At 39.9% G+C, this 27,253-nt stretch overlaps 1 protein-coding gene across 2 annotated transcripts; it reads left to right on the top strand.

The window, feature by feature from the left end:
• The first annotated feature begins 1,698 nt into the window (after positions 1-1,698).
• Positions 1,699-26,886, top strand: TMEM168 (transmembrane protein 168). 2 transcript variants are annotated; one of them, XM_057403713.1, is made up of 5 exons: positions 1,699-1,851; positions 4,414-5,680; positions 18,802-18,944; positions 21,381-21,655; positions 25,551-26,886. In XM_057403713.1, the coding sequence occupies exons 2-5, from the start codon at positions 4,544-4,546 to the stop codon at positions 26,096-26,098; spliced, it is 2,103 nt and encodes a 700-aa protein (XP_057259696.1). In that variant the 5' UTR covers positions 1,699-1,851; positions 4,414-4,543; the 3' UTR covers positions 26,099-26,886. The 2 variants fall into 2 exon arrangements, with proteins under 2 accessions (XP_057259696.1, XP_057259697.1); XM_057403714.1 differs by lacking the exon at positions 18,802-18,944 and adding an exon at positions 7,467-7,531.
• Positions 26,887-27,253: the final 367 nt, after the last annotated feature.

The following is a 27,253-nucleotide window of genomic DNA, read 5'->3' as shown; positions in this document are numbered from 1 at the left end:
TTCTATATACCTGAAGGGGGGTTTGGGGGTGTGTGTGTTTAGTTTGTTGTTTGTTTTTTTTTACCTTTTTTTACCTTTTTTTTTTTTTTTCAGGGGTGGAGGGGGTAGGTAGAAAGTGGGATTTACATAAATCTTCTATCTCCCTGAACAATAAAGTGGTGATATCAGGAGTTGTTGGATATTTGGCTTTGGTGCAAGAAGAATGTTTCTAGACTATGAAGTATTTGAAAATTATGACTGTGCAAGAGATCTCTTGCTCTTAGGTGCTGGAGAGGAAAAGGAACATGTGTATTTGCATTTCTGTTGTCTTTATGTCACTACCTTTTGTGAACAAAGCACATTTATTAAAAAATACAAAATCTGAATCTTTTTAAAGACTGTTTCTTTGGGGTGGAGATGTCCCTTTTCTTTTCTGTGCAATTGGCTTATGGAGAAATCCAGTGAAACCAATGCATAGTTTTCCTTATTATCAAGAAAATAGTTGTGTTTGGGTTAATTTTATAAACTGAATTATAGTAAAGATGTGGAAGCTGAAACTGAAGTACCCAATTTAACATCTCGGTTGTGGTCTTTGCTTTACAGGAGACTTTCTGGAGTTCCTCCAGTTGTACCTGTACCATGTTTCTTTGCCTGCCCGCTTGGAATGCAACCACTTTTTTAAGACAGTTCCTGTCTTCTCTCTCTACGTGTTCTTAATTTCTGTCTCCTTGGAATACCTTTGCAGCAGAGTGCTTGTGTGTGTTTGTTTGTTGTTAACCCATGGAACTTTAGGCCTGTTGGGAGGTTTTACTGAGTTTTGACGAGGGAAAATGATTTTGGAGACAGCTCAGGTTCTGTTGAATCAGTTGTCTGAATAATGACAGCCTGTTGAAGCTCAGCTCCTTGGATATCCAGCTGCCGGCAGTCAGCACTACTGCTTCTTGACTGTGGGCGAGAAAGGGGCTGGTTAGGATGAAGGGATTACAGGACCAAAGGCCATAAATGTGTAGCAGGCCAGCCCTCTTGGAAGTTCAAAGAACCCCTTTGCAGCTGCTGTCTAAACTTCATTCAAACTCCATCTGCCCTTGTTTTGCCTGCATAGGCAATGGAGCTGTGACCATCCAGGAACTGCCAGCTCTTGCCCACTTACCTGCAAGGGCCAATTCAGAACATGTCTTTGAAACACAGTGTTGTGAAAATAGTGATGGTTAAGGAAGTGTGCTTGCTGTATAAATGCGAGGGTGGTGAAAGCCTTTGTTTTGGAAGCACATAGGTCAGTCCAGGATCAGGCTCCTGCTAGCCAAGGATCACAGAATGGTTTTTGGTCGGAAGGGACCTTAAAGCACACCTAGTTCCATAGGCAGGGATACCGCCCACTCAACCAGGTTGCTCAAAGCCCTCTCCAACCTGGCCTTGAATGCTGCCAGGGATGGGGCAGCCGGAGTTTCTCCGGGTAACCTGTTCCAGGCTAATGTGGGTTCAATCTGCCTTGCAGTCCTGACTCAAACACAATTCTCCCTCTTCCGTGTCCCAAGTACCAGCGGACAGTACTTACAATTTTGATGATTTTATTCTTCCTGCCTGCCAACCTTTCAGTGTGCTTTCACTGCTGCCAGTCAGCTGCATGCTGCTGAATTAATTCCCCAGAGCGCGACAGCTATGGGGCTGGAGCTCCCGACGTTATGCTGTTATAGCCCCGCGCCGGCCCGCTCCGCCTGCCGCCGCGCCTCCCGGCCCGGCGAGTGAGACTCCGGCAGCGCCCGGGCGGCGGCGTTTGAGCCTCGGCGGGGCCCGTACCCGGGCCGCTCGCTCAGCCTCAACATGGCGGCGGTGCTGCGCGGGGGGAGGGAAGTTTGCGGGACGCCTGTTGAGGTGAGTGCAGGCCGGACCGGGCCCCCTCCAGCAGCTGGGGGCCACGGCGCGGTCCTCGGCACCGTCAGGCTGAGGCCGGGTCTGCCCTGCGTGGAGCAGGGCCCTGTCACCGCGGCGTGGCGAGGGGAGCCGGGCGGCCTGGCGGACACCGCGGGGGAAAGCGGGCGGCTGTACAGAGCGGGGTCCATGGCGGTGCGCGGCGTTGGTCTGGCAGAGCCGCGGCTGGCAGCGCCCGCTCCGCTGGCCGAGCACCGACATGGAGCTTACCGGGCGGGTTCGACCAGCAGCTAGTGCTTGGGAAGTGGTCTCTCTATGTCTGACACCGGTAACCCGGAACGTGGGCCCGGCATCAGCATCTGGGAGCTACTGGCGTCGTTCACTGAGATGTAAGCCTGGGGCATTAATTAACTAAACAAGAGTTTTTGTTAAAAAAAAAAACAAAAAACCGCATGTTAAACTGGAAGAAAAAAGATGGAGGAAAGTGAATCCAGTATTTTGGATTGATCTCACCTGGACTTGAAATCAGCTGCACTTAAACTACCAAACCAAACCGTCTTTGAGTTTTGGTTTGTTTTTCTATGTTCTTAGATAAATTAGGGTAAAAACTACGTCGGGAATGGCAGTCCTTTATGTATAGGAATACCCTGGGGTAGTTCAGTCTCTACTTAGACTCTCAGTTTTGCTTAAAATTCTGTTTGCAATAGCTGACACATATTTAAAAATGGGCATACAGATTCCGTTTTGGATCTGAAAGTAGTTAGCTCAGGTGTGCAACTAGGATGTTGCAATCTAAAAACTGAAAGGCCATTAGTTTGAAAACCAAGTAAATACAACGCCCTCCCTCCCCCCCGACTTTTAACAGTCTAAACTGTCGGTCTTAACAGATAGCTGTGTTTTAAAGAAGAAATCAGATATTGAAACTTCCCATTTACATTGTCTGAATCGCTGTGTTACGTTTATTTGGTAATAGCTGTGTGATGGGATACATAATCATGAAAACGCTTCTCTTCCTCTTCACCAAAAAGTTGATCGTGTGTTTCAGTTAGAAGAACACGAGTGGTGAATAGCATGGTTTGCTAATTGGCTAGAAGGTGTCTCCAGGAAGCGGAGGTTGCGTTCACAGCCCAGGCTGTCATTTTGCATATACCTTGTGTTCAAGCAGATGTGGTGCCTTCCTACCACGGCACCTGGTGTGGCACATGGGGCAGTATCAGAAGAGCTTCCCTCTCGTGTTTCTTGTGGTGTGATGGCAGCAAGACTCCCCTTGGCACGAGCTGAGGTGATCACAGTAGTTTTCCGTCAGAGTGGCTGCTTGTCTGCAGGGAGTTTGCTGGTGTAAGGATCCCACCAGAAAATGATTCAGCCACCATAGCAGAATTGTAAAGCAGGCATTAGGCAGGAGCCTCTGCCCTTTGCATATGCGCCAGGTTGCTGACCTCTGTGAGGCTGTTGTCTAAATGAATGTTTATGCTGTTTGCCCCTTGACTTGGAGGGGTTCCAGAGAGGCTCAGGAACCAAGATAACAGAATGGCATGGCTGATGTGCTTCAGTGTAGCGGTAGTCATGCACCAGTGCTGTGGGTTGGCAGGAGGTGGGAAACTGTTTCTCTGTGTTCATGGTTTGAACAAGAGATAGCTGCGGGCAGGGAGAGGGCTTGTGTAGGAGTTGAAATAAATTGCTCGAGTTGTCTGTAAAGCGAATGTTCATTGTAGCACAAAAATGTGAGATTGCAGACAGTGCTATGATACCTGATAATCTTGTGGAATGTGGTAACAGCTTTGGGCTGTGTTATCTACATAAAGTAGAAACAAATAAAAGGTTGAAAGGAACAGTGAGTATACCAAGTGAGGAGGAAAATATTGCGAGATCTTGAACATGCTGGCTACTCAGCATGTTGAGGTTTAAGCCATGGACAGGACACAGAATTAAGCTCATATATATATAAAACAATAATGATGAGTACTAAGAAAACACATAGTTAAAATCCAGGGAACTTTAACTTGAAATGGCATCATGTAATAACTGTTCGCTTTTAAGTATATGGTATGTATTGTATTTCAATTAAACAGATTTTTAATGTGTAGTTCAATGTTACCAAACTTCAGTAATTTAAATAAAAGTGTTTCTTAGGTCTGGTTTGTCTCTACACCACTTAGGGTGGTTTTACAGTGGGTGTCAGTGAAATCTGCCTAGCCATTTCTTACAAAATTCCCCTAAAAATACTAGTATCTGTTCCTTTACTATATTAAAACAAAAAGCATGTTGGTTTTAAGTGGATCTGAGTAGGAGGTGCTTATGTTTTAAATAAAATAAATTTGGGGGTTTTTGTGGGGGAAAAAAAAGTGGCTTGGAGAATTGAAAGTCATAGAATGGTTGCTCAAATACTGGTTTTAATAATGACCCCAATATGAGTGAACTGTAACAATACACTTTGTTTCTCTTTGTTATATGTTTCTTAATTTAGATAAAAACTCTTTGGTGAGAAAGGATGTGTCATATTTATGCAGTATATAATTAAAAGGAATTATTTTGCCACTAAAGCATTTTTCATTCTTCTTCCAGGACTTCAGTGATTCTGGACTACTGTTACTGAAATGATACTACAGAAGGCAGTGATTGCACTGTGTTTGTTGGATGAAACCCAAGTATTTACTTTCAGTCAAGCGGATAAAACCCCCTAACTGCAGTTTACATGTGTAGATCACTGCGTTACTGTGTTAGTCATTGTCTCTATGCAGCAATGACAAGGCTAGAAGAAGCAAACAGAGAAGTGAACATGCACTCATCAGTCAGATACCTTGGCTATCTCTCCAGAATCAACCTCTTGGTTGCCATTTGCATGGGCCTTTATGTCAGATGGGAAAAAACGTCAGATGCACTGATTTTGGTAATATTTATTCTGGGGCTCTTTGTTCTTGGAATTGCCAGCATACTGTATTACTATTTTTCAATGGAAACAGCAAGTCTGAGTCTTTCTAATCTCTGGTTTGGTTTTTTGCTTGGCCTCCTCTGTTTCCTTAATAATTCCGCATTCAAAAGGGATGTGAAAGAAGAAGCTACAAAATACTTGCTCCTCTCCGCCATAGTTTTAAGGATATTATATGCTTTGGTTGAGAGGATTTGTGGTTGTATCCATCATCAGCCAACTCTGCTGACACCAGTTGAATTTTTGGAGCTAGTTGGGTTTGCAATTGCCAGCACAACTATGCTAGTAGAAGAATCTGGAAGCATTATTCTGCTGGTTGTAGCTTTGGCCATGTTGATTATTGACTTACGTATGAAGTCTTTCTTGGCAATTCCAAATTTGGCAATTTTTGGAGCCATTGCATCCTTACTCTTTTTTCCATCACTGCAAATCCCCACAAACCCTTTCGCCTTGTCATGTTTCTTTAGCTGCCTGATTTCAAATCCCCTTCTTGATGTTTACTTCAGTGGACTTTCAGTTACTGAACGATGGAAGCCCTACTTATACCGTGGTAAAATCTGCAGAAGGCTTTCTGTCATCTTAGTTGGAGTCATCGAATTCACCTTTTTCATTCTTTCAGCCTTTAAACTGCGTGATTTGGATCTCTGGTATTTTGTGGTACCTGGTTTTTCTATTTTTGGAATTTTCTGGATGATTTGTCATGTGATCTTTTTTATAACTCTTTGGGGATTTCACACAAAACTAAATGACTGCCACAAGGTGTACTATACCCACCGTGCAGAAAACAACAGTCTTGACAGAGTTATGGCATCTAAAGGAATGCGTCACTTCTGTTTGATTTCACAGCAGCTAGTATTTTTCAGCCTTGTCGCGACTGCTGTTTTGGGAGCCGTTTGTTGGCAGGTAAATATAATCTCTTTATCTTGATCTCTCTCTTGATAATGCTCCTGAGAAGTGTTGGTGTTCTGGGTTCAGCAATAGCAGTCATGTTTCTCCTTCATGGTAGCTGATGCAGTGGTGTGTTTTGACTTCCAGCCTGGGAACAGTGCTGGTGATACCGATGTTTTTGGTTGTTGCTAAGTGATGTTTACCCTGACCAAGGACTTTGTGAGGCTCATGCTCTGCCAGGGAGGAGGGGAAGCTGTGAGGAAGCAGAGACGGGGCACCTGACCCAGGCTAGCCAAGGAGGTATTCCATACCACAGCACGTCATGCCCGGGGTGGGGGGTAACTGGGAGTTACGTGGAAGGACACGGGCTTCCGGGTGGGACTCGTTTCTTGGCTGGTGGTATTCTATTGTCCTCCCTTGTTATTTTCTCTTATCATTGTTGTCGTTGGTGGTAGCGGTGGTGATTTGTGTTGTACATTGGTTGCTGGACTGTTCTTGTCTCAACCCATGGGAGTTGCACTCTTTCGATCCTCCTCCCCGTTCCTCCGGGAGCAGGGAAGGGGAGAGCCCTGGGGGGCGGGCCTCGATTTCTCTCAGCCCAGCACCATTCACTGGGAGTGAGTGAACAATCTTAAAAATTCCTGTGGCATTTGATGGTGTGCTGTGGCTCTGCAGTTCAAAGGTGGAGCCCTTGGTTTCACCAGCATGTGCTTCACCAGCACGCACTTTGAATTTTAACATGTCGTCCTGCCTTGGCTGTAACCTCTTAAGGCAATTGGAACTTAACCGGCGTCCTTATGTTGGCAGAATGGAAAGGGTTTACCTGCTTATGAAATGATTTTGCTTTTGAATTCATAGAATCATACAACAGTTAGGGTTGCAAAGGACCTTAAGATCATCAAGTTCTAACCCCCCTGCCATGGGCAGGGACACCTCCCACTAAACCATGTCACCCAAGGCTTTGTCCAGCCTGGCCTTGAACACTGCCAGGGATGGAGCATTCACAGTTCGCTGAGCAACTCATTCCAGTGCCTCACCACCATTACAGTTAAGAGCTTCCTCTTTATATCCAATCTGAACTTCCCCTGTTTAAGTTTTAACTTATTACTCCTTGTCCTATCACTACAGTCCCTAATGAAGAGTCCCTCTCCAGCATCTTTATAGGCTCCCTTCAGATACTGGAAGACTGCTACGAGGTCTCCACGCAGTTCTAGAATTTGATTTCAAAGTAAATCACATTGTTGAACTCTAATAATGCTCATTATATTCAGGGCTTTTCTTATAGACTGTTTTAGTTGAATCAAAGCAAATTCATTTTTTAAGAGTAAATTTATCAATAATTTTCCTTTACATTTAACCATCAGTGTGGAGTTAGAGATCAGCTGATGAACTTGTGAATTGTTGGTATAAGGTGTTCTCTGTGTGTCTTATTTTCAAATCTGTTTATGCACCACAGTATATGTTCTCTGAAAGACCAGTTCTTAAAATCGCACAGTGTTGACTTTTTTTTCCCATTTCTGAATTAAGGATAATGTATTTTCTTTAGCAGAAAACATACATTTCTCTCGAGATATTTGTTCAGTGCCCAAGTGTGTTGTCGCAGTTGCAGCAGGATGTTTGGGGTCTGTTTCCTTTTTATCTTGATCTAAAGACAACAGTCATTTTTGTATCCATGCATTTCTTAAATGAATCACATATATGTATATATAATATATATTAAATATGTATTATTTATGACAGATATGGATTACAAAAGTGCCTCTATAGTGTGCCCAAAACAATTTACTGTCCACTTCTGCAGATTTTCTTAGATAAAATGACCTGGTGGATGAAGGGTGTTAAAGAACTTGATGGGAAAGAAAAATGGTAGTTATTTTGCGAGTTTTTCTGTGTTGGGTTTGTTTTTTGTTTTTTGTTGTTTGGCTGGTTTTGTGGGTTTTTGGGGGGGGGGGGGGGATTTTTGGGGGGAGTTGGGGTGGAGGAGGTGTTTTTTACTTGCATGAAGAGCATTAGGGGTTAACAGACAAGCCTTGAGAGGAAGGCTGGGTAGTTTTGCTCTTTCTTTGGAAAAGTATTAGCATGCATAGCTGTAGTGTGTGGGCTTGCAGAAAGGACAGAAAGGAAGAAAAAGAACCAAAAAGTAGAGAAGAAAAATTCCCAAAATGTGTTTATAGAAAGTAAAAGTGCTAATGCATCAAAAGAAATAGGAAAGTGGTTTGGGAGACAGAAACAATAAAGATGGGATATCAGCATCCTGTTATTGATCACTTACATACTTTTTCTTCTGAGAATTATGTGATTTATCAAAATGCCAATCATTAGTTTTTATATGCTAGGTAACTTTTTCAGTAAAAACAATTCTTTTACCATCTCTATCAGATAGTCTTACTAATTTCTCTGACCTTGCCATCCTTCTTTAATATCCTGGGACATATTAGTTAATTTAAAAACTATGTAATTGTTACTTGAATAGAGGCCCTCCACCTAGTTACACCTAACAAGCAGTCAAACCAAATCAAGTGTGTAAGTTGTCCAGATAGTCACTGGAGAAGAGGCGCTTCTCAGGTGGTGCCCAGAGCCTGTCTGCAGGGGGTTAACCACCAGGCTTTGACAGGATCCCCTGCTGTACCACTCCATGGGAAGGGCTGCCTCTCCACGTGCCATCTATTTAAAGCACACAGGAGCATCTTTTAGAGCTGCTTCATTACTGCAAGCTGTGTGTGTAAGGGAGGAGGGTTGGACTCATACACTTCGTTACTTTTTTCTCTTACATTGACTGATAATTCATTGTAATTCTTTTCTGTCTCTGTGTTCTGACCCATATTAACTGCAACTGTTACATGGCTGATATTTTTCAGTCGTCTCAAATTCTGGCAAAGTGGAGTTGTGCTGTGGTATGACTTGCTCAGGACCATTCACAGGAAACAAGCTGGCAACATGGCTAAAATATTAGTATTTATTACTAGCTAATTTCAGTTTCTGTCATCCTGTGTATAAATAAGATAAGGTGCTGTTCATCATCTTCGTCTGATAGGTTGTATGTACATTTGCCTGGTCAGTGGGAGGAGTAATTGTAGTACCAAAAGGCATCCAACCAAATACTTGTCAGGAAATCCGCTTTTATTATAATAATTTATTTTTAGTAGATAATTACATTTACCTTTATTTTACTATATTTATGTCTTTCATCATGTATTTATAGTAACGGGTTAGTTTAAGATCATGAATGTAGTTGTCTCCAACTAAAAGTGTTTCTACTTCAGAACATGTTACGATGTTTGCCTGGCAGATCATTGTGTCTATTTCATCTCTTGTCAGAAAATGAAACACTTTATCAGACCTGGCCAGAACAGAAATTGATAAATAGATGTATCATTCATCAAAGTGATTGTGGGAAGCTGTGGCCTTTTCTGTATTTTTTTCTGGATAGAGTCAGGTTTCAAAATAATTAGAAGCAAGAAAGCAATGATGAATACGCTCACAGTCTGACCTCTTGCAGATCACTTGGTTTTTTTTCTAGAGGTTTAAGGAAACCAGGGTTTTTTCTCCTTTGCAGGGGGACATTCAAGGCCTTAAGACTCAACTTTAGAATCCTTTGCTGGATTTTTTAGTCTGCTGGTTCAGGAAGGCTAATAAGCTCACCAGTAATGCAACAAACAAGCTTCTCCAGTGAATATGTACTTTCCTCATGGTGATTTATATGTACTGTAACATTTAAAGAAACAAATCAGCCTGCTAGAGATCACTCTTTACCTTTCCTCTTTGAAAGGTGATGGTTATTGCTGAATACTTAATGGGTGGGATTTCAGGGGTTTTGTTTGGTTTTGGTTTGTTTTTAAGAAAACTTTGCAGCAGAAAAAGGTTAGCGATATCAGTATGTGTTAGAAAGAGATCTTAGGGCTGTCTTAGATACCTTTCCGTAAAAATATCAGCTTAATGTGTATTTGTGGTCAAAAAAGCAAATAAAATATTGGGAACTCTTAGGAAAGGACTGGAGACATCATTATCCCATTATGTATAAATCTGTAGTGTCTCTATTTTGAATAACTGCAATTCTTACTTGCTATTCTATAGATAAGAAAACAAGCAAAGGTTCAGAGAAGAGCAACAGAATTCATTGAAGACATGCAATAGTTTACATGGAGGGAATGCATAAGCAAGGATACTTCAGTCAGGAAAAAACTGAGTGAGAACATGATGAATATGCAAAATATGTGTGATATGGGAAAAGGTGAACAGTAAGAGTCAATATTATTGATCAGTTCCAGTGCAAAAGTTGAGGGGAATCTGGTTGTCAAGAAGCAGGCTGGAGCCAGACAGGTGGGAATCATTCCTCATACCGCACTGAGTTAGCTCTGGGCCTGTGTATCGTGGCATGCCGTATGTGACAAGCAGTTGTGGAGATCAGGAGCAAGGTGAGCAAGTTCATGAAAACAAATTTGCTGAGGTTTACATACTACATGGAAACCGCATTGGGCTCAGGAAGTCCTTGAGCCACCAGTGGTTGGAGTACTTGGGAAACATGTGCTTGATCTCTCCTTATAGTCTTTCCCAGGCATCCATTTGGCCTCTTTGGAGACCAGACATTCTTCTAGGTGGACCTGTGGTGCAGCCTAATACAACAACTCTTACATTCTTGTATTATGGACATTTTTTTTTTTACTTATATTTTCAACATATTTTTTCCTACATTCTCTTCTTCAGTCACCAGTTCCTGAAAATGTGTTTGCTCTTTAAAAAATTGTTTAAGACATTTTTCATATGTGTAAGATTAATGGGTTTCAGGCTTTGCAACTTCAGTTTGGGATTTATGTAGTCATTTTAGAAAGTGCTAATTATATTTGAAATCTGTTAAGTGCCACCTGGAAGGTGAAACATTTTTTATTTATACCTTTCTTCACTCTGAAGATGTGCTGAAAGCTTGTTTAATTCTACTGTATTTGATAAGCGAGGTGGCTTAAAATTGCTTAACAGTCTGCCATTTGACCTCCTATTTAATGAATAGAATTGGCTAAAACCTGAGCCTTGGAAAGGTACTTCCTAGCAGCTATAAATAATTAGTTGCAGCATATGAACAGTCTAGCTCAACTCTGTGTGTTAGGTGGCAGCAGAAATGGAGTGGTGGAGAGGAGGGGTTCTGTTTCATGGAAAACTTTGTTACAGGCACATTATATATGCCCTTTCAATATTTTTGATAACTAATATCTTTGCATCATATAAATCCCCAGTGTATACAAAGTCAAGGCCTAATGAAACAGTTGTCTGCTAATTGGTAGCTAGAAGTATCCCAGTTGATTAAAATTGCCAGGAAAACGTCAAACCTCCTTTTATGGCAAGGCTCATAAAGTGAGGTCAGTTAACTCACTGTTGCACACGCAGTGTTTTTCTGACTCATGCAGAACTGTTGAGACTGGATGTCATGTTAACCAAGGACCTTTCTTTCAGGGAAGCTTAGCCCTTGTAATAAGCCAGGGGTTGAAAGTCTCTTTTCCTGGACCTTCGGTATGTGCTTGGCTTGACCTGTGGCTCCTGAAAGCAGAATCTGTCTCTGACAGATTAGACTTTAAATGTGAAGAGCAGAATTGACAGGACTGTCTGAAGCTGGAGGATGAGCTCAGGAAGCATGAGGAGTGTAAAAGTAATTTGTTAAAGCTGATTGCATTAAAAAATGGAGTAACAGCTTTTCAGTGGGGCATGTTTCAGGTGAGACATGGTCTGCTTCTGACAATAATCCCTGCTTTAGCTGGAGACGAAAGATACCTTGCCTTGTCTGTAGAAATACATTGACATTTTCCTTGCAAACTGCAGGAAGTGTTCTGCTCCTCCTTCCCGTTTGTGTGAGTAATTTCAGTCAGATGAATAGACTCTAACTCCCAACTAATTTCATCAATTGCTCACATACTTGTTCATAATTAGGCCCTTGGACAGGACAGGATCCAGCAGAAGTCACGTAAATGACTCAGGCATTGCTTCTTTCAGAAGCCAATAACATGGTGAAAAAATTGCAGATGAAGGTCTTGGAATTTGCAAGCAAAGGTCTTGGAAATGTTTGGAGAACTCTTTTTCTCAGAAACTGAAAATCAGATTTTGTTAAGTGCTCTATGCTAAGGTAACTACAGGTTTTCTGAATTACTGACCAAAGAGAATTATTATCGCAGGAAGACCTGTATTTAGTATTACCAAGAGAAAAATGGACTATAGACAGATAAAGTAATGGAATTAAGAAGTCACAGTACATTATTTGTGGTTTTTAATAAATTGTATGGGTTAGTAAAATACCAGTATTCATTACATGCTTGAGTATTTGTACTTAAATGGACAGTACAGTTGATTTCAAATTATTGATGGAAGAAAAGGTAGGTTCTGTATGCATGAACATTTTCTTGTTTTGGGGAGAGTTAGTGATTTTGTATTTTTTGTTGTGAAATGATTACCTGGTGTTTCTTGAAAGCTCAATTTACAAAGTCTTAATATAAAAGCGAGATTATTTTCTGAACAGTAAGGTTTCTAAGTAACATCTGTATTTACTTGCACATACTTTTGTTAACATCACAGATTTAATAACTCTGTTGAATGTAAATCATATATAGCCTTTCTTCTTCATTTTCCCCTTCTTTTCTCCCTGACTTGTATTTTTAATCCCATCCTCCTCAGACTTCACTTGCCCAGTTTAATTTGGTTTCTTTTTTCCCCTGGAGGTCCTGCTGCATCCTCTGGGCCTCTCTCTGTGTTTTCTCAAACAGCTGTGGCGCTCCTGCTTCTTCTTCCTCTGTGTCTGTCTGGTCATCTTTAGTTCCCCCCTTTCCTCACAGTTTTTCCCCTCCTTGCCAGTGGATATCTGTGCCTTGCTATTTCTTTATGGACTTGCCTCTTCAGTTTCTTTTGTAATACCTTTATTCCCTCTTTCCCTACTGTTTCATCATCTCTTAAGCTGGATCCTAAATGTCCCTTTCTCACTGCTGATCATTTCTTCTCAGAGTTGCCTGCTATCCTGTTTGTTTTTGCTACCTGTCTTCCTCTCTGCGGTGGGTTCTCAGCCCTACGTGGCTCTCTGCCTCTCCACTCCTGTCCTGCGGGCTACATCAGGCTGCCTGCTCCCATCTGCAGTGGCAGCACACCTTGCTGCTGTCACCACCACTTCCAGAGGCCCTGAGGTCATGAAGGGGATCTCTGGTGACAAGCGAAAGTATTCATTGTTAGTCTGAAGAATCTGATTTATATGGTAAGCTTGCTGTCAAAATATCATTAATTTCTGAATTCAAATTTTTATATTAAAAAAATCAGAAATCCATTTGGTATGCTTTTAAATTGACATCCACTTCTGCGTTTGCTGGGACAATGTATGCAGACTAAAGCACAGGCTTTCACATTGTTAGAACAGGAGTTAGGGATGGGAAACACAATGCATTAAATCCATCTGCCAGTGAACATGACGGTTATTTCCTGTAAACTGTTTCCTAGATTTTCTGAGTGCTGTTTTGATAGACAGAAATAATGGGTTATTTATTGTTCTCCAGAGGCTATTCTTTCATTCAGTAGCTTGTTATAAGACTGTTTCTTCTGGTAGTTAATCACCACTGTAACTTCGCAAGTTTTGTCTTGATGCTTCTTTTTATCTGTAATATATATTGCTTATTCCAAATGAAACCAATATACCCATCAAATATTTGTAGATTACCTATCATGTTATACTTTTTCTCCTGAGCTCCGTCATGAAGCTTGTATTTCTTTGCATTTGCAGAATCACTGCAGAGGAGCTAAGCAGAACTGTTTGTTTTATATTTACTTACGTGTGTGTATATGGATATATAAAAATAGGTAAATATTATTCAGCTTGGATAATGGAAAGTAGGGCAGAATTTTGCTTGGAAATACAAAGAGGCATCTGTATAAGCCTCCTCAGTTGTTCTGTTATGTATAATCCCAAGCAGCCTGCTTGTGCAGTGGGTTGGACCAGAGAATTTTCAGAAGCCCCTTCCAACCTCAGCCATTCAGTGATTCCATGATCATCTTAGCTGACATACATTTAGGAATTTATTTCAGTTTTAAACAGAAGGGCTCATCTGTAGGCCTTTGTAACTGGCTTCCAATTTAAAATAAGGTTTCATTTTTAGTTTTTTCTTTACCTCCTCCTCTCCCCTTGTTATTTTTGTCAGTCACATGTCACTTATGCTCCATTGTTAAATACAGTTCCAGAATTGTTCCACTTCCAGCAGTGGTTTACTCTTTGGGACTGGAGTTGTCCTTTCCATGAATTATAAAATTAGTATCTTGGCTGTAAAATACTCCTAAATTCTTCTGGTGTTTTAACAGTTACACTCAACAATAAGCATTGCTTGAAACACTAAAGAAAGCGGAAAGATAATGCCACCAATGAATCTTGATGATCTTTTATTGTCTCTCATTTCCGTCATCAGAGGCAAGAAGTGTGGGTTTTTTTTCACTTCTTGTACATCATTTTGTACAGAGTATTTCCTAAATATTCATTCAGAAGAAGACAGGCAAAGGAAAAAAAATCAGCAAAGACTAAGAGATAAGATGATATTTCATGTTTTCAGTGGGATTGCTGAGATGGTCCCTGTCTTCTGTTTGCTTTTTGAGCAGTCTTTTTGGAATCAGTGAGCACTTGGAGTACAGGGATGTATTGCAGGCTGTGATTGCCAGTGCAGTCAAAAACAGAATGAAAATGGGTTGAACAGATGAAAGAACAAAATCCCTTTCTGGCTTCGCCTATGCATCCATGGCCATCTGCTCCATTAAGGAGCAGTCATCAAATCTTCTGGATTAAGTAAAACACTGACAATCTCCACCTGGCATCTTAGCTGATACCTTAAAAGAGGAACCTATCTTCAGATTTACTGCAACTACTAACTTATTTAGCTACTATTTTTGGTATTTCAAGTTCTCATAGTTTAGGTATTTTAAAATGCCATTTTTGCAGCACTGAGCTAAAATATTTTATTATTTACTGTGGAGCTGCTCTAAACATCACTAATCATTTTTATATTTGTTGGTGATATATTTCTTCCAAATTAAAACTGTTGAAAAAGTCCTGACAACAGGTGCCAGCATCTTAACATTAGATAGATGTCTTTAAATATAAAATATCCATATGAACAACATTCTCTTACTCCATAGCGTAAGATGGCCATTAAATGATGAAACTTCAGATGGAGCCAAGCTGAGTCTTAACACTATAGAGCGTATTTCCCATGCCTGTTCAGTATTTGGTACAAACTCAAAGCAAGATGCAGAGCAAGATGGATCACTGACATGATCCTTACAGTTCTGTGTAGGATTCACAAGTACTTGTGAATTTTCTTGCCACTACCTTCATATTAGTTGGAGTATTTTCAACAGTGAAATGTAGATTTTTATTTAGTAGTCAGAAGTTTGGTGAAAACTGTTAATCTTTGTGATAATCTTAAATTGTGTTATTGCAGAACACAGTGGGCTTAATAACTTTCATGTGTTTTGGGGATTGGGGAAATGCAGGGAGTGCTTAGAACAACATGGCATCTTATAAGAAAACTTCCACAATAAAATCCATATAAAGTAATAATATAGCAGTATTCTTCAGGATTTTGTGATTGCTGTAGCTTTTGTGGGCAAATGTGGTTTTTATTTTGTAATATGCTCACTGTGGTTATAGCCCTAATGCAGTGTAAGAGCAGTTTGAGCCAAGAAAAGTCATACTTATATATATCATATTTATGTATGATGGAAAGGCTGAATTTGTCATTAAAATGCATTGTAGTATTTCCCGTTCCATGCATTCAGGCTTTCCAAAGGTCAGAAAATCCTCTAACTAACTGATCATGACTAGGAAGCTCTTCTAGACAAAGCCTTCGATTTCTGCAGGACCCAAATCTTCCTCTTTTTTTGTAACTTAAAGCAAATGATCCTTCTGGTACCTACCGAGTTGCGAAAGTAACTCTCCAAACCTTGAAACTAATTTAGCTAGAGAGTTCCACTGTCTCCTCAAAGTCTTATATTTCACAAGGATTCTATAGAATGAAAACTAGCCAAATCTTTGTAACTTCTTATTGCTGCTGCTCCGAGTCCTTTTCAGATTCAGAGTGCATTTGGGAAACTGAGCAACAAAAAAGAGCAGTTCCTGATGATACATTTGAAACAAAAATTGTATTGTCTTAGTTGCAAGACTTTTTTCTGCTTCTTGACAACAAAAGAAGTTGAGGTTGCACCATAATTTTCACAGTATTTTAAGCTTTCCTGTCTTCTGCTCATGTCAGGTAATTGTATAGATTTGGGGGAAATTATTCTGAAAATCTTTATTTTCTGACACAAAACTTGAGAATAATTATGTGAATGCTTCTCTGCACTGAGTCTAAGCAAAGCTGGGATGGGGAAGGGATTGTATCTGGGAGGATGCAAGGTACCTCCTGAGATGGCTAAGAAAATTATATACAGAAAAGTGATTGTGTATCTCCCATAATGTATGTGTGCTTCACTGGCACTTGGTTGCTCCTTGTAGATTCAAATTACTAGCACCAAAACATAAAATTACTTTATACACCATGAAACTGGATTGCAGTGTTATTAATTCTTGTGTTATCACGAGTTGATGAACTGGTTGTATTTGTACCAGTTTTGTAGCTTGAATGTTAGAGAGTCAATGAGCATATTAACTGCACTTTTGTGATGAGGAGTGCAGGGCCCTGTGTAAAGGGAAGCCCTCTGTGGCTGTTCTGTAACATGATTTGGTGTCTGCTCAACGTCATGTCCTCATGTCTTTGAGAGCTGGAAGCCAAATAAGTAGGCTTTTCATTTGTCGTGAACTGTATAAAGCATAGTAGGAGCTGGTTATAGTTTAAGAGTGGTTTCAGATGCTGGAATTTGAGAATAATGCTACCAGTAAACAATTACTTGAGAATAGTGCTGTCAGTTAATAATGCTATCAGTTAGTTATCAGTTAATATCAGATTCTGGTGTTTATTTGTGGTTAGAAATATTTGTTACCTTTTCAAGGACATATAGGTGAGATCCGTCCATCAGAAGTATAATGGGACACTTTTTAAAACCAGGACAGGTTTTAATAGTCCTCTTCCTTAGGGTAGAAAGCACATTAGGTGGATAAAGCTTGTTCTTTCAGGCTGTGTCGTGTTGCATTCCTGTTTTTAAAAACTGAATATAGTTGAGTTAGTGCTACACCTGGGTCAGAGCAATCCCAGGCACAGCTACAGGTTGGGCAGAGAAGAGATTCAGAGCAGCCCTGCGGAGAAGGACTTGGGGGTGTTGGTTGATGAGAAAATGAACATGGGCTGGCTTCAGTGTGTGCTCGCAGCCCAGAAAGCCAACCGTATCCTGGGCTGCATCAAAAGGAGTGTGACCAGCAGGTCGAAGGAGGTGATCCTGCCCCTCTACTCTGCTCTTGTGAGACCTCACCTGGAGTGTTGTGTGCAGTTCTGGTGTCCTCAGCATAAAAAGGACATGGAACTGTTGGAACAAGTCCAGAGGAGGGCCATGAGGATGATCAGGGGACTGGAGCACCTCCCATGTGAATATAGGCTGAGAAAGTTGGGGCTGTTCAGCCTAGAGAAGAGAAGGCTGCGTGGAGACCTCATACCAGCCTTCCAGTATTTGAAGGGGGCCTACAGGGATGCTGGAGAGGGACTCTTCATTAGGAACTGTAGTGATAGGACAAGGGGTAACGGGTTTAAGCTTAAACAGGGGAAGTTTAGATTGGGTGTAAGGAAGAAGTTCTTTACTGTGATGGTGGTGAGGCACTGGAATGGGTTGCCCAGGGAAGCTGTGAATGCCCCATCCCTGGCAGTGTTCAAGTCCAGGTTGGACGAAGCCTTGGGTGAGATGGTTTAGTGTGAGGTGTCCCTGCCCACAGCAGGGGGGTTGGAACTATATGATCTTAAGGTCCTTTCCAACCCTAACTATTCTGTGATTCTATGTGCTAACAAGAATTGAGTTGGTTTAGGTGTAGTTTTTTTCATTATAATTTGCTTTCCAGATTATTCATAACTTTGTCCATGTGTTAAGCTGAACTGACAGTCCTCATCAAGTCACTGGTAAACAGTAAGGCAATATGCAGACTTTAAAAAAAACATTAGTATTGTAGATTTATGCAAAGAGGTACACAGATGTTGTCAGAGGTCACATGGCTGTCTTCTCAGGACAGAAATCTGTACTATAAATTTATTTCCTTGCTATACAACAAACTTTAATAACTACACCATGAACATTAAAGATGTTGGTTAATTATAATACTGTTTCTACCTTTCCTAAAACATTTACTGACTCAGTAAACCCATTCACATAATGTTAAAATAATTAAAATGAATCTGTATTTGTTCCACTTCTCCCTGACGTCTGGCATTTTGGAAGTCCATTTTTATTTTACTAGTCCTAGTGATTGAGACTTAACTTTTGAAGCCTTTTTTTCTTACTTACAGAAAACATCCATGTAGCAGTGATTGTAATCTTTTCCTAACCTGCTTTTTACTTACAAACCAGGAAAGCTCAATATGGGGTATTAGCTGTGTGAATGCTGCAAGGTCCTTTAGTGGGTGTCCCTTCTTATCTGCTATTTATGTAGCTGATACAGAATTGTATTTTTATTTGCAATAATGTTCGTAAATGTTCTCAGAGTCATATTTTCTATGATACATAGTATTACACAAAGAATATTTTAAAAACTCTTGGCATTTAAAAGCAAGAATAGTCAAATCTATATTTTTAATGCAAGATAGTATGCTGTCATCTGATGCTAGGTACATAATATTCTGTTTTGTACTTTACTAAGGCTTGACCCTGCACATATTTACAGATATGTATTTTATGCACTTAAATAATTCCATGGCATTTGATTTTCCTGCTTAAACAGGTAAAGCTAAGGCATCAGAACTTCTAAACCTAAGTTCTGTGCTGTTAGTGTTTTCAAATACATTCCTCTCAGAAGAGTGATCCCTGCTTATCAGCCACCTTCTTCCCAAGCCTTTCATTTGTCCTTAGAGTACTTCACCTTGTAATATGAGGAAAAATAAGTTTACATTATGTATAATAACTTGCATGTTTCAGGACGTGATCGAACACAGGGACTTATTCATAAAACAGACAGGAAGGATTTTTCATGCAGTACCTAAATTTCCCTGTTCTCTTTTTAGCCAACCAATGGGATCTTCATGAGTGTATTTCTCATCGTTTTACCTCTGGAGTCCATGGCTCATGGGCTTTTCCATGAGCTGGGAAACTGCTTGGGAGGAACATGTGTTGGGTATGCTGTTGTGATTCCCACCAGCTTTTGCAGGTATAGTTACCACGTATTTCAGCTTCACAGTGGTGTAACGGTACTGTTAGCTGCTAGAGGCAATGAAGTGCTGTTGCTTGTATTTTTCAATAATTAAATACAAATTTAAATAATAGGAAGATTTTGTATTTTCCTTTTCCTCACCTTCCAAAAAGAATGAGTAACTCCAAATCCACCTTTTTATATGTGTTTAATTTGCTTTCAGAAAGCTGGTGAAGGCTTTACACACCAATCATGCGTAGGCAGATTCCACAGTCAGTCTTTCATGCAAAGGAGGATTGGGGCGTTTGCCTGGGTGCAGATATTTTACATGAGAAGATTTAAATAAGCCAAATAGATCAGTTCCAAACAATTTCGAATTCTATTAAATGAGATGGTATCTACCTTTAAAAGACATTGAAATTAGATTTGTGAGTGGGCTACATATCAGTTATTGGTATTGTGAATTTACAGATGATTTTTGGTCCAATATAAATGTTGCCTTATGAGAAATTATTGGGGTGGAGAGATTGTATTATTATTATTTGCCCGTTTGTGTGGGGTTTTTATAAGCCTTATACTTGCAAATGTTGCATTAGCCATATAATTAAAATATATAGTGTATAAACTATTTTTGTAAACAATAAACAAGAACTATGTGAGTTATCTGTTTGATTTACAAAATAAACAGAATAGTAAGTTGAAATCAGAGGTTTAAAAATAGAACTGCCCAATTAATGAAAACTGCCCAGCTTGAGTATGTGTAATAGATTCAGTGGGTAGGGCAAAAAAATTAACAGGCAAAGAAACAGAAGGTTGCATGCTCATTTTAGATCAATGTATCTTAAATAGTGTGAAATAGTGTAAAAACAATTTTTCTGATCTACAGTTTTCATTCAGCTTGGCACTCAAATTAATGTACTCAATTATTGTTGGGGGTTATAAGAATACATTGCAATATAAATTTGTTTGATTGTATCTATAGCAACAGTTTAATTCCTGCATTACAGCATAATATTCTGGCTCTGGCAGTTCCTTCGCATTTTTGAGTGACATACTCCTGAACAACTGTTTAGGTCCTCACAGCACTGAACTTCGTTATTAGCAAAGCTTGACTCTCTCGATGAGGCTTCACTTCCTGAGATAAAACAGTATCACAGTATCACAGTATGTTAGAGATTGGAAGGGACCTCGAAAGATCATCTAGTCCAATCCCCCTGCCGGAGCAGGATGTATTCAGTATAGCTGTAGTCGTGGAATGTTAGCCTTCCTGAAAGCACTAGACAGCTGAGGAGTGTCCAATGGAGCTAGACCGATAAAGGATGCAGGTAGCTTTACACTGACTTGCAAACAAAATACATGAAGAATACATACGTACATGCGTATCTATAGAAAACAGAAGTCATATTTTGCATTAATAGAGTAAGTGCATCTCCTTATTTTCACCCACAAGACCTCTCCGTGTCTGTGAGCATAAATCAGGTCAGTTTCATACAGCTGTCAGTCATGCTTTTTCTCATTACCATTGGCTGAAGCGTGATGAATGTATTTCTTTTTCTGAAAACACATCCTGAAGAGCACTCCCATAACTGGGTGTCTTGTAAGACCAGATCTCTTCTTTTCATGATTAGTGAGTACCTATGTAGAATTTAAAAAAGGGGGGAAGTGTTTGTGTATTTCCATATATTTTTAAAGATATAAAATATATCTTCCATATTTTTATATAGAATATATATATGTGCAAATAAAATGCATTTTGGAACTCATGTACTCTTCTGTTATACATGCATATTCATAGACACACATCTATATATTTGTTTCAGGTCTAGTTTGTAATTTTCTCAGAACTTTCATTTTCTAAGCTGTGAATAGCATTATCTGAAATACGTTTCTGTTGCTGAAAGATCAGCATCTGAACAGCACACACAAGTAGGAATTGCTGTGTGTGTGTGAATACCATGTTGAATAAAAGCTAGTTTAGAACAGAGTAAAATTAGTTCAAAATATCTGAGCAAAATGTGTAGTTGGATCTCTATTATTAGAAACTGGTTTGCAGGTTTTGTGAAAATTAGCACTCATTCTCCCTGTGCTTCTTTCCAGTCATATGTGTAAAAGTGCCTGTCTGAAGGCAATATTCTCTCAGTGGGACTTAATCCAATTGTTGAAGCCTACCTGGAGTGTTCATGTCCCAGCTCCTGTCTCTCTCCCTCTGTCTCTCAGCTACAGGAATAGCAGGAAGAAGTGTGACAGAAGGGAGGGGGAGATAGTGGTCCCTCACTCAAATACAGTGTTTTGAATTGTTTATAAACTGTACATGTCAAGTGAATTTGAATTTAGAACAGTGCTGCTTCATATCAGAGAAAATGTGCACAGGGAGAAAAAATCACAAATTGCTTAAAAGTCCACTAGCATGAAATAATTACAAATAATAATCATAGCTGGTTTTCTTCTCTTTAGTCCTGATGGCCAACCAACTCTTCTTCCACCTGAGCACGTACAAGAGTTAAATCTGAGGTCTACTGGCATGCTTAATGCCATCCAAAGATTTTTTGCATATCACATGATTGAGACATACGGTTGTGACTACTCTACAAGCGGACTGACCTTTGATACCCTTCACTCCAAGATCAAGTCTTTCCTTGAACTTCGGACATCAGATGGACCCAGACATGATACCTACATTTTATACTACAGTGGTCACTCACATGGCACTGGTGAATGGGCCTTGGCAGGTAACTCATTTGTGGATTTTTTTTTATTAATAGTTTTGGTATTGATAAACTTTCCAAATCACTTAATTTGCGCTGAGAAAAACCATACTGTATTGCAGAATTTTGAAGTTTTGGTCAGATTTATTATCTGATAATCCAGAATGGCAAAAAAACCACCAGTCTTTGGAGAGTGGGTAATTCATGAACTTCTGTGTTATTTTGGTACTTAGTCACTTTGTTAAAAAACCTTTTGCAGCTAACTAATCTTACGCTTGTTCTAAAAATTGTCTAAATATTGCTGACTCCACATGTCTGCTTACAAGTTTAAACTTGATTTCATACTCCCCTTACAATTCAACAAGATCACTTTTTTGTAGAAAATTGGTAGTGACCCTCCTGCTCTAAAAACAGATTTAGAGAACTAGATTGATTACCTGGCAAAGTTGTGGATGCCCCATCCCTGGAAGTGTTCAGAACCAGGTTGGATGGGACTTTGAGCAACCTGGTCTAAGTAGAAGGTGTTCCTGCCCGTAGCAAGCATTTGGAACTAGGTGATCTTTACCATCCCTTCCGATCCAAACCATTCTATGATTCTGTGATTTCTTTTGTATTTTGAGGAATATTCGTTCCCTGTAATAAGCAAGCATAATTTCATTCCCTGGACATGGCAGTGAGTTATACAGTGTTCTGTGTTCACAGTGTCAGTTAAGCTGTCATGAGGGTGCTCTGTACTTTTTGTAAAAGACAGATTCAGTAAAAGAAATAGGAGGCAGGTACACAATCCACACTAGAAAAGCAGGTCTTAACACCTACAGCAAACCTTGTATTGTGAAAACAGCTATGATTTGCTGACATCCTACAGGTTGGGAGTCACTGTGGGCACAGACTACAGATCCCTGTATAAAGGGCCGGTTTAAGCCTCGTCATGGCATAGACCCATTTCCCCTTTTCTTGGTCTGTTTTTAATCTGTCTGTATAATGGGCAGTTCTCTCTCAACTGTATTCTTTGGTAAACCTACTGAAGTCCTCAAATCCTGCGTAGCTATAGCCTTGCTTTCCTACTGTATGGAACCAGGCTTCTGAAGGTGCATGCAAAAAGTTAATCTTATAGTAAATACATTGAAAATTTACAACATTTTTCTTCCTGGGGCAGAATTAATTGGATGGTGCTCTGCCTGTGAGCTCCTGGCTGTTTGTCAGCAGTCTCTCTCCAGGCACATGTGCTCTTCAACGGTGTAGATGGTTATTGGCTTTGCATGTGGTCATGCTGAGGTGTTCAGGCGCAGGGCAGTTTTCATCTGGAGACTATATACCTAGCAGCAAACCTCTACCTCCCACCCATGCTCCAGCTTACAGCATAGATACAGTTAGCTTTCTAGCATATATAGAGCCAAATGCTGCAGAAATTGGACAGCTTCCAGACCAGTCCTGGCTTGTCTGTCCTGCCTGGAGTGTGACAGGTCTCTGTGTATGTGCTCAGGTAGCTGTAGCCTAAAATAAACTCTGTCTTCACTTTTAGAATAAGGGCTGAGGTAACCGTTATATGAAAGTTTCTGTAGTAAAATATGCAGTGTGTAAATGCAATGCTGGTCAGCTTTCTTACAAAGCTCCTTTTCAGTTTTCTGTCCAAGCACATCTTCAGATTCTACTTCGAGATATGTATAGTCACGTAAAGGAGAGGAAGAGGCAGCTATCACATGCCTTGGATCCTTTTTTGTGAATAATTTTAGATCAATCATGGTAATCCTTCCAGGTAGCACTGCTCCTGAATGTAACTTGAAGTATAAACTGAAAAGACGATGTCTGTCTGATTGTGTAATTGTACTGTATATATTGGACAGTGGCATTCTGTGACAGATGGAACATTCGGTTATCAGCTCCCATAATGTGTACTGTCCTCTGACCTCTGGAGAGGATAAAGAGAGGTGGAAACAATGAAATAAAACTTTTGGATCTAATAGAAGTAGTGTCTCGTTGCCCGTTTATGTCATGATACGGCACAGCAGTAGCGGTGTAGGCTTTGCTTTGTAATAACATCTTTTGAATGAAGCTTGCTGGATTTATTTGTTCACTAATGATGTTTATCTGGTGTTGGAAGCTGGGATGTACCACAGTGGTGTATAAAAAAGCTGTTAACTAGTCATTGCATAAAGTATGAGCAATCAAATGACCTGGGAGGTCATGTTCTCTGAGTGAAAGCAAAGGCAAGAGATGGACTAATGAAGCTTTATCTCTATTGCTGAAACTGTCGGCTTAACAGCCTGCAAAACCTGTCAAAGAGCCAGTTGTGGCCAGGCACATGGATTTCTTAACAGTTTGGTGCCTAAACCTTGCACTGGCTGGTAAGTGCATGTGTTTATGATCACTAGGGTTAGTAGCTAAGCATGTGTGCATGGAGGATGAGATGGTTTTCTTTGGGCAGTTCTATCCAGTACCATTTAAAATCACCTGCACTGCTATATACACTAAAATAACATTTATTTATAAGTCTTTTAAACGTGAATAAATAAAGACATTTTGCTGGTAATTGACACAGAAGGCTTACCTAGAAAAGGGAAAATGCTTCTATAGAAGTCTCTGCTGTAAATAACTACAGCAATTTGGGGATCACGTACCAAGACTGTAGGTTTTTATATTAAGATTCTCCTTGGTACTAAACTTTCCAATTTTTTGAGAAAGTTGTTGCCCTTTAATTTTGCTTTTACTTTAACTGCAATGGAATGCTGAAAGCTTTAACTCTGTTAATTTGAAGCACTTTTTGTCACCACTTACAGGTAAAAACGTAAGTGCTGAAATACGCAGTTATTCATTTGAGATTCATCTGTGCAGTTAAATTCCTACCAAGAAGATTTTAAAGACTGCTAAATGTACTTACATTCCACAGTGAAAATCACTGTGGAATTAAAATGCAGTTATTTTAAATCACATTTTTCTCCCTTTCTTCTAAAAGTCATACTTTTTTTTAAATTTGGCATTTCCAAACTAGAGTGTTTTCATCGTAAATCTGTATCATAGCTCCAAATTGCCAACAGCTCTTCACATTAATAGTCACTACAGAGCCAGTGGAGATTTATCCACTTGTTTGCAAGATGTTTTCCTTAAGCACTTGAGTAAGTAGTCTGCTTTTCAAAGCTACATAGATCCTGCAGTATCCATTACACTTAAGCAGAAGTATATATGTCCCCACTGTAGGTAACTTGGATTAATTACAGTCTGATCTTCCAAAGCATTGTCAGAGCAAGAGCTGAGATGGAACACGAGAAGTTGGATGCTCTAGTTGCAAGTGTTTTCTGAGCTGACAGGAAATAAATATTGTGGGGAAAAGTCCTATGAGGTTTTTACTTCATTGAGCTGTAAATCCATACCAGTTTTAATTTTCTTGAAGCTCTGAAGATAGCTGTGTCTGTAGAGTAAAATCTCTCCATTTCTGGAGAATTTTTCAAGTCAAACCAGTGGTTGTGCCTGTAGGTGGCTTTCTTCTTGTGCTTCAAAACTGCTAGCATGCATTGTGTTCAAAAGTCCTCTCTTTTCCTTAAAAGAGGAGTCCTTTTTAATATTAATAAAAACATACTGAAAGGAACTTTTTTTCTCTTCTTAAAATTATTAATAATAATAATAATCTATTTCTGGTTTTCTCTTCTTGTTTAGCTATTTCCAGATTCCTCCAATAGGCTTCAATTTCCTTCACTATGTGAGGAAATTCCTTTTTATTTTAACCAAGGGTGAGTCATCTGCCACAGCAAGTCAGGTGGAATCAGTTAGTACTTCCCTGGAGATCTGCAATATCTGTAGATGGGGAGGATCAGTTGAAAACTTCTGTTATATCTGTCCAGGTTGTTAAAATATCCACAGTCAGAATTGCAGAGAGGGTTATGTTTCTTTGTCCTAATATGAAATCTTTTTTCCCATGTGACAGGGGGTGATGCTTTACGACTGGACACACTGTTGGACTGGTGGAGAGAAAAGAACGGTACTTTCTGTTCTCGACTCATCATCGTTTTAGACTGTGAGAACTCTCAGCCTTGGGTTAAACAAGTAAGAAAAGTAAATGACCAGTATATTGCTGTGCAAGGAGCAGAAATGGCCAGAGTTGTAGACATTGAGGAAGCAGACCTTCCACAGCTTGGTGACTTCACCAGGCAGTGGGTTGAGTACAACTGTAATCCTGACAGCAACATCAGCTGGTCTGAAAAGGGACGTACAGTGAAAGCAGTGTATGGTGTGTCAAAACACTGGAGTGACTACACTTTGCATTTGCCAACAGGAAGCGATGTTGCCAAACACTGGATGATATACTTCCCACGCATCACCTATCCCTTAGTACATTTGGCAAACTGGTTTTGTGGTCTCAATCTGTTCTGGGTCTGTAAAGCGTGCTTTAGGTGCTTGAAAAGACTGAAAATGAGCTGGTTTCTTCCCACAGTGCTGGACACTGGACAGGGTTTCAAACTCGTCAAATCCTAATTAGCAACCAAAGAGAAAATGAAGTGAGAGCTCTGGGAACTTTCTCACTGTACTGTACTTACAACTTTTTATATGAGTATTTTTCTCTGAAAAAGTCTGCTATTACTCAGCTCTTTGAGCAGCTACAGTATATGCAACAGTTAGAAACTGCAGTCTTAAACAGAAGAGGGTCAGACTAAGGTATTTGATTTTTGTTGCGGGTCTGTATGTATGTACGTAAGAGGCTTATTTAATATGACCATGCATTTTGGAGACAGTTCACGTGTTCATAGATGTTACTTAAAGCAGCCTTTGTTCGGAGTCATCAGTTTGATGGACAACAACTCCTGTGAATGTTACAGCATGCTTTTTTGTCATTTATATCCACTGTAAGGCTCAAATACAGGAAAGGAATCAAGCTAATACTCAAATCAATTTATATGTGCTTGAAATTATATGGTGCAATCAGGGGTATTACAAAACAGCACTGAGCCAAAAAAAATAGAAAAATGAATAGCCATTTAGGTAAGTAGCTACCAAGAATCTTTAGTTTCATTTGCCTTTACACCTTTAGCCCCTGCCTCAGTTCTCTGCTGCATCTGTGGAAATTTACCACAGAAAAAAAGGAAATTGGACAGTCCTCTAACGTTCTGGCACTGCTGGGACAATGTTTGCTGAAGTGCAGTTTCAGAAACTTTCAGTTTTACTTTCGAAGTTCAGTATCTTGCTGGTGAGCTTTTTTTATTATTTTTCTTCTAATATTCCTAGTAGTTATCTCATACGTGGAATAAAAAGTGCACCGAGAGTTTTTCCCTCACCTGTTAAGGTGGTTCTGGCTTTTCCTTCCTGGGCTGTTATTAGTTTGTGTTTTGAAAAGCTACCCTGAAAAAAATCAAAAACAAAACAAAACCCAAGGAGTTTAACAAAGAAAATAGTCCATAGGTTAAAAATGGAAATGCAGATGTTGCCTTGCTTCCATGCTTATCTGAAGTCTTGGCTGTGCCTAAGACCTTGACTCTGTAAAATGCTGACTACACGATTTGACTGATGAGTTCATTATCTATTTAAACCATGAACAAAGTTTGTCAGGAATGTATTATGCCCTTAGGACAGGAGGGAATCCTGAGTATTCCTCCACTCTCTTCTCCCAGCCACAAGGTCCTAATTTTAATCTTC

This window comes from Pezoporus wallicus, unplaced genomic scaffold (assembly GCF_028554395.1).
Source record: "Pezoporus wallicus isolate ANWC-B61680 ecotype Strahan unplaced genomic scaffold, APGP_CSIRO_Pwel_v1 contig_7274, whole genome shotgun sequence".
Classification (NCBI taxonomy): Eukaryota; Metazoa; Chordata; class Aves; order Psittaciformes; family Psittacidae; genus Pezoporus; species Pezoporus wallicus.
The sequence above is the reverse complement of the archived record's forward strand: the minus strand, read 5'-3'. Positions and strand labels throughout refer to the sequence as shown.